General features: G+C 35.5%; 1 protein-coding gene across 1 annotated transcript in view; it reads right to left on the bottom strand.

Annotated features, from left to right (window-relative positions):
• Positions 1 to 7707, bottom strand: part of GTF2H2 (general transcription factor IIH, polypeptide 2, 44kDa) — an 11753-nt gene that overhangs the window by 3390 nt on the left and 656 nt on the right. The window contains exons 3-11 of the mRNA XM_009885224.1: positions 6465 to 6501; positions 5767 to 5853; positions 5295 to 5345; positions 4761 to 4815; positions 3835 to 3940; positions 2670 to 2760; positions 2419 to 2506; positions 1759 to 1866; positions 511 to 574 (exon numbers count right to left, since the gene is read on the bottom strand). Coding sequence (XP_009883526.1) covers positions 511 to 574; positions 1759 to 1866; positions 2419 to 2506; positions 2670 to 2760; positions 3835 to 3940; positions 4761 to 4815; positions 5295 to 5345; positions 5767 to 5853; positions 6465 to 6501 — 687 coding nt within the window. The remainder of the gene's footprint in view (positions 1 to 510; positions 575 to 1758; positions 1867 to 2418; positions 2507 to 2669; positions 2761 to 3834; positions 3941 to 4760; positions 4816 to 5294; positions 5346 to 5766; positions 5854 to 6464; positions 6502 to 7707) is intronic.

Raw genomic sequence — 7707 nt, 5'->3', positions numbered from 1 at the left:
GACTCCCCTATCATCCCTGAAAAATATGATTCCTTTCATTGAGAAGAGCACTGGTACACTAATGAAGTAAGGCCTCTATTTTAAACTTCCCTTTAAAGTCACACTAGTAAATAGATAAAAAATACTTTATTCCAGATAATACCCTTCATCCTCATCATTATCTTTAGACTGATAAAAATACTTGGATCAACAAATGCAAGTAAAATTGGTGGTAATTACTTTAATATCTTCTGGCACCCTTGTGTTCCAATCACTGCACAATACAACTAAACGCCATTTGCTACATTCAAAAAATTTTAAATGTAAATTTAAAAAAGCATATTTAACAGAGGTGACTGGTCACACACTGGATGCGCAAATGGAAATAAAATTTCTACTGAGAAGTCACAAGACAATACTATTTTTATCATGTTATTTTGCAATATTGTCACTGACAAGCAGATCTTCTCAATACGACTAATTATTATTGAATTATAATCACCTCATTGAATTCTAATCAACTCTACTTACGCCATGCTAAAGGATGGTTTCGCATCTTGATCAGATAGAGAAGCAATAGTATGCTGAGGAAAACCTGAAGAGAAAAACATCCCATATCAATTTTGAACACGCACGTAATCTTTCAGTTTCTGACTTCAATGGAGAAGTTAAAAGATTATTCTAAACATTAAGACCTCTTTTGTTTGTTTGTTTGTTATCACAGGAGAAGTAATACACTCTTATCAGGTATCAAATTCTTCTAAAGGTCTCTAGCTACATCCACCAACAAATCCCTCACTGTATTTCCCCCAAGTGAAAATAATCTTTTCATAGACTTCATACTAATTGAAGCTTACATTTTTGAAGAACCACTAAAATCAAAATGATGTGCAATGGTAGGAAAGCAGAAAGAGCTTACATGAATGTTCACTTCAACAGTGGTTTCTAATTAAGGGGAAAATATTTTTATATGCAGACACCAAGCGTTTATTCACTTTCAAAGTGTAGTATATGACAGATAAGACTATAGGACTTTATGAAGGCTGTAACAGATACCATTCTTTCTACCTCTTAGTGTTTTTACAGTCATGACAACTGGGCAGGTAATTTTTCCAACTGCTGCTCAGGCTTTACCTATAGCAAGTAAATCTCTTCAGTATTTAAATCTACACATAAAAATACATACATTCTTACCCGTGAAAACGGGTGGATGAAAGTGAGAAACCAATGCTGTAATTCATAGCATTAGAGTCTCTGTTCTAGTTTAACTCCAGGCTTAAATTTATTGAGACATAAATCAGGAGAAGAAAAGGTACCTAATCCATTTGTTGAAAGAACACCACAACAATGCTCTTCACTAACATGTACTACATCGCCAAACAGATGGCTCTTACAGCTTATAACAGTTGCCTTCTGCAGGGGAAAAAAAGCCAGAGGAAGAAAAAAAAAATGATTTTTCATCCTTCACTTCTAAGTATTACATTTATACCAATTACTGTACAAGCAATATTATTCCCCTTTATTGTTTCCAACTGCAGTTGGGTAATTTGTCTTATTTGTTTTAATTCTTAATTTTATTTAAAAGCTGACTAGATTGCAGGAACAACAAGAAAATTGGTATCTATTTAGCAAAATAAAAGTTAAAATAAAAAAAACAATTGTGCAATGTCTTTATTATGCTTCTAACTATCTGTATGGCTTTAACACAAAAGATGCAAAGAAGGACAAAGACATGATTCACAAATCTTGGGCTAGGACTTTGATAAAACTGCATCTTACCCATTCGAATAAGGGAGCACTCAGAACTTGAACTGGCAGCTGGAGGACTAACATGATGCATCAGCAGTTCCTTATAATGACTTTCATCTAAAATAACATGGTACGTTCCTGTCACAGAGAAAGGAATGCCTTACTCTCAGATTATGAGAAGATAAATATACAAACGGATTCTCCAAATGACCGAAAACAACTTAAGTTAAAAAAATAATTTAGCCAACCCCATTCCCAAAAAACAGTCCTGTTAATGCTACTGAAAATAACACGTTTTAAAATAACACCAGAATGTTTAATTAGGTATGAAGATCCATAGTTTTTTCTTCAACATGACACTATAGTAATGATATGGTAAGAGTTACCAGTGTAGTAATTGATATTAACACATTACAATAATTAAGTTCCACATCACACAGCTTTACACGTGGAACACTAGGTTTTAAAATATATACATATTTCTTCTCCCCAAAGATGCAGCTACCAGCTGATAATTTCACTAAATACTGTGTATTTTGTAGATTTGAGAAACCCTTAAATTTTCTGCCAACACAACAGAATATTCATCCTTAGATATAAAAATGCATTAGTGAATATATGACAAATTAGCTACTTGATTTCGATTTTAAACTTGTATTAGTAGTATACTACTGAACTTCAGATACATACCACCAGTTTCTCGGGCAAGCACTGTACAAACTCGAACTTCAGCACTTAGGCCGATGACAGACACTCTGATCTTAACAGCTTTCAAACACTTCAAATGGAAAAAGAAAGCATACTCAAATTCATATGCAGAACAGAAACCAGTAAAAAGGTTCCAAGTTTAAAAAGAAAATTAATAGGCAATGACAATGCAACTGTCTGGTTTTAGTCTAATAGCTTGGGTTCAATGTAGCAGTCAAACTTCACTTCTGTACCTTAATTAGATCATAGATGTTGGCTGGATCACATGTCGTCAGACTGCTGAAGACTACCAAAACCTCTCTGCTTGTATGTCCTGGCATGTGCCTAAGGAAAGTATACAGTTAACAGTATATAGTTAATATATACAATATTATATACAATAGTATATAGTTAATTTACTTCTGTACACTAAGCTAGTTGTATGATAAAGTTTCCAAGGACTTTAATGTACTAAAGTCAGACAATGACGCTACATGAAGCCTTCTACAAATTAGAAGACTGTGATAAGATCCTTCTCTGAGCACCAGAATTTCACTTTCCAAAAGCCAGACCTTTCCAGTGTCTAAAACAATAATATCTGATTGTGTAGTTGGTATTTGACTGTTTGCTCTAATGATTAAGTTATCACTGTACCTTATCCATACTCTCACAGGTGAAATTCACCTTCAACCTAGCAATGCTGCAGTAAGTCTTCCTGACTTCTTAAAACAAAAATCTCTAATCAGTTTATAGGTGTAAATCCATTACTTTTAGCTACTGTCTTGTAGTTCTTAATGGAAAACTCTCATCCTACTAATAATTCAACATTTTTTTTATAACGTTGACTACTAGCTTTGCTCTGTCAGTGTTTCTAACTACAATTATTTGCTAAAACAGTCTTCCGCAAATGTTCATCCCATCTCAATACCTCACACAGCAAACAAGTTTAAGTCTATCCTACCTGAAAATTTACTTTTCTAAAGTGTGCCAAAACTCCCACCAGGTTATTGTTGTTCAGTGCTCTTTCTTTTCCTGTTCTCTTATCATTATTAACCCCTAACTGTGCCCTCTCATACCTTAGTCCTCTAGTAAGAAATAATTGTGAGGTCTTTCGTACCATATTCATACACAAGATAAAATAATCTACTTTGTTTTAAAATATTGTTGCTTTTCATAAGCAGCACACCTCTACACAGAAGCACGTTGCGTTAGAAAATTAACTTCTGCACTGCTCGCATATTTAACTTCTTATTAATTTGTATTGTAAGAGGACATAAAGCCCCCTTTTAAAGACTCAGGTCAGCTCAATGCAAGATGCTACGTGTAAAAAACACACTCTGCCCCTCCAAAAATTCACAATCAGCATTATATTGATTATGAAAAACAAAGAAAACAAAAAACCTCCACGTATACACTAACTTTAAAGTCTGCATGGCCAAATTTAGGGAATTATATAGAGATGGCTCTCCACTGCAGTTCATATCCACTGCTTTCTTCAGAGCAGTTATGTGCTTTTTTGTGTTACCTGTAAGTGGAAAAAACAAATCACCCAAAAATAACAAGTTAAAAGAAGAGCAATATTTAAATTATATACTTAACGAAGTGTACTTGTACAACAGTTTTCAAACTGTGACTTGTAACTCTGCCTTTCTCCTAAGAAATTAATCTCTTGATGAGAATGTAGAAAACAATAAAACAACATATTAACAGAAAGACGTTTACTCTACAGGCAGTCAATTGTTAGAAACTTCAGAAAGAATAAAGTCACTGTAGTGTATCATTAAGTGCTTAACATGAGTGTGAAGCATCTCACAAACTGTTGCAGCAGAAACAGAGTTCAGTTGTTTGTCAACAGTTCAGTTGAGTCAACAAAATCAAAGTACTGTTGAAGGACTGATTGATCCTCAAATTCCTCAGTGAAGTTGCTCCAGTTTTACAGGTGAATAAAGAGAAAAAATTAAGGCTTCACCTCTGAAGCCACATGGATTGCTAGTGACAGAAGGCAGGAAGCAAAGAAACATTGCTTCTTAACACGTGCTCAGATCACACAGGACACATAGAGGTCATAAAATACAGAATTAACAAAGAGGGTAAGCAGTTAGCTATATAGGAAACAAAGCGTATTTTAGTTGCAATCTGGGTAAGACGATCACAAACAAGCACACAACAATTCTAGATCAAAATAAAGACCCTGTTTCAGATAACTTGCAATGCCTTCTTTTGTAAATTAAAAATATTATGTTAACACTACTTCAATTTCAGTAGTGTCATCCTGGTAGAACTTGTAACATCAATGCAAGAAACTAAACCACCTCCAATTTAAAAAAGATGTACTACCTTCCTACCTGAAAGTTCTGTCATTTTTTCAGCTCTTTTACTCTTGGTTACAATTAAGCCAATCTGGAGAAGGAAAAAAAAAAAAAGGCAAAAATTTTCTTAGCAAGTTTAAAAAGAATTTGATTTACATTTTTGCTATATTTTGCCTGATACTTCTTTATGGATTAGAATTACTTAACTATGCAAGTTTTCTTTTAAGTGTAACAACAGCAGTACAACACTATGCATCAGTTAACACACATTCCTGTATTTCCAGTACTTTTACCACAAGTTACAAAGAGAAATCTTCTAAAATTCGAAATGCCTAAAATTCTAAAATTCAATATAATCAAGTGTCCTGTGTTAGAATTTATGTTTAGGAAAAAGAGAACAGATAAGTTCTTACTTCCATTAGTTCAGGCAGAAAAAAGAATTTCACCAGACTGATGAGGAAAGGATCGGAAGGAGCACATCAATTGAAAACAGTTTACTAATTAGTGTTAAAACTAAAACTAACTTTTAAATAGTTTTTGGTTACTTATTTCTTGCATGGTTGTACCTACCTGACTAATCGGATTTTGGTCAAAGTACTCTTCAACAAAATATTCCAATAACTACAAAGAAAAGTTAAGACTGTTAAAAACTAAATACAGTTTTATTCCACTTGCATTAAGTAGGTGGTACTTGCAAAACATCTAGTATCATTGGAAAAAAAAAAAAAGAAAGAGAAAAAAAAAGGATGAATGAGCCCTTTCTTTCCATTCTGCGTCTTTCCATAACATGTCCTTACAAAGTGTTTTTACTGTACAGAAGTAATCGTGCAAAGCAAACTAATGTCACACATGGTTTCCTATTCAAAAACCCAGGAAAATTACAGACTAGCAACAGAAACAAGGGAAAAAACATAGGGATGAGAGGAGAGTTAAGGCTATGCATGTAATCTAGTCACAGGAGACTGCCATTCTTTCAAATGCAAAATGGAACTGGTTTATAGAGAAAGAGTGGATTAAGAGAAAACCTTTGAGTACAGAATACCTTCATAGTGCAAGTAAGTCTGTTCGGTTTTAAATCTTGGTCCTCCATAGTTCTTGATCCATCAACAACCACGTAAAGGTGACGCATCTGCATTTTCACCATAAGTGATAATCACGCTCAGAATAGGTATTTAAATGAACTTTTCATTATTCCATTTACTTAAAAAAAGCAACTATTTCCTCCCTCATGCAGGCAAAATTCACCGTACTGAGCTGTGCAATCAACAGCAACTGATAAAGTAATGTATTTTTTCCCACTTTTACTTCAAAAATGAAAGAAAAAGACTATCTTGAAAAATGCAGTTCTTCTACAAGGTATAAAATATGCATAGTTTGCACCTTCACCTCATCATCTGAAGAGCTCAGCACTGTATAAACATTGCTATTTACAACTCATTTAAATTATGCCCATTTTTCACACGAAAAAAATTGACAGTGCAGCGCATGTGATCTGACTGCTGCTGCAAAACACACTGATACACCAAACATGCCAAACCTCCACCTCTAAATACTCATGCTTCACATCCCAGACTGCCAATAAACACAGAATGTTAAAAAAAGAAAAAAAAGTTTGGTGGAAAACGCAAGCTTTGGTCTCGTGCACATTAAGTCAGCAAAAGTGTACTTCAGACTAGGCACACCACCTTTAATCAAGTAGTTTTGGACTCAGGATAGACAAGGGTTAAGACATTAACATACCATACCAAGCCGAACTTGTCCATGGTGTTCATACAGTCTAATAAAACATAAAAAGATTTAAGTAAGATGCAAATGAATGAATGGTTCCTGAAATAAAAGTCTGGAACAAATCCAACACTAGACTCTTGGCAAATATGAAGCAGTAACAAACCACAGACACTTATTTACGCTGAAAAAAAGACAACTGAGTTACAAAAAGATTTCATGTCTCTCAGAAAACAAAGAAACAAAAATTGTGTCTTACTACCAGGTTTAATGGAACTTCAAAACTTTATCCAAATTTCAGTATGTTAACATAATCGGAAGTAAAACAAATCTAGATTTTATCTAGCTTTTTTTTTGACAATTTGAAACACAAAGCTGGTGCCTTGCCACCAAAACTCAGCTTGAAGCATGATTTGTATATTAAAAAAAATGTTGAAGGACTCTCTTTAAGCAGTGCAAATGGCAATCGCAGAGCTTTGCACTGTGTTTTAATCAGACCAAGACCTCACCTCCGTAGCTAGCGCACACCTGGGGCACCTAGCCTGTATACATTCAGTCTCAAGATCAAAGACAAAAATATTTTTGTTATTTGCTATATATTTGCTATTTTTTCTGGCAGAGCTGGTAAGCAGCAGGCCAGAGGCACACAGCTGGAGCTCTGAAGGGGCACAGACATAAAAATACACGGCGGGTGTGCAGATACGTGTGCTCAACCTCGAGGACCCCCGTTTCAGAATGATTACAGAATCACAGAATGGTCAGGGTTGGAAGGGAACTCTGGAGATCATCTAGTCCAACCCCCCTGCCAGAGCAGGGTCACCTACAAGAGATTGCACAGGACAGCGTCCAGGCGTGTTTTGAATGTCTCCAGAGTGGGAGACTCCACCACTTCTGTGGGCAGCCTGTGCCAGTGCTCCACTACCCTCAAGGCAAAGAAGTTCCTCCTCATGTTAAGATGGAACTTCCTATGTTCAAGCTTGTGCCCATTTCCCCTAGTCCTATCACTGGGCACCACTGAAAAAAGACCTTTCCCATCCCCCTGGCAACCTCCCTTTAAGTATCTGTAAGTATTAATAAGATCCCCCCTCAATCTTCTTTTCTCTAAAGAGACCCATGTCCCTCAGCCTTTCCTCATATGAGAGATGTTCCAATCCCCTAATCATCTTTGTAGCCCATTGCTGAACCCTCTCCAGCAGATCCCTGTCCTTCTTGAACTGGGGAGCCCAGAACTGGACGCAGTATTCCAGATGCGGACTCA

This window comes from Charadrius vociferus, unplaced genomic scaffold (genome assembly GCF_000708025.1).
Source record: "Charadrius vociferus isolate BGI_N301 unplaced genomic scaffold, ASM70802v2 scaffold60, whole genome shotgun sequence".
NCBI classification, from domain to species: domain Eukaryota; kingdom Metazoa; phylum Chordata; class Aves; order Charadriiformes; family Charadriidae; genus Charadrius; species Charadrius vociferus.
This window is presented reverse-complemented; position numbering and strand designations above follow the sequence as displayed.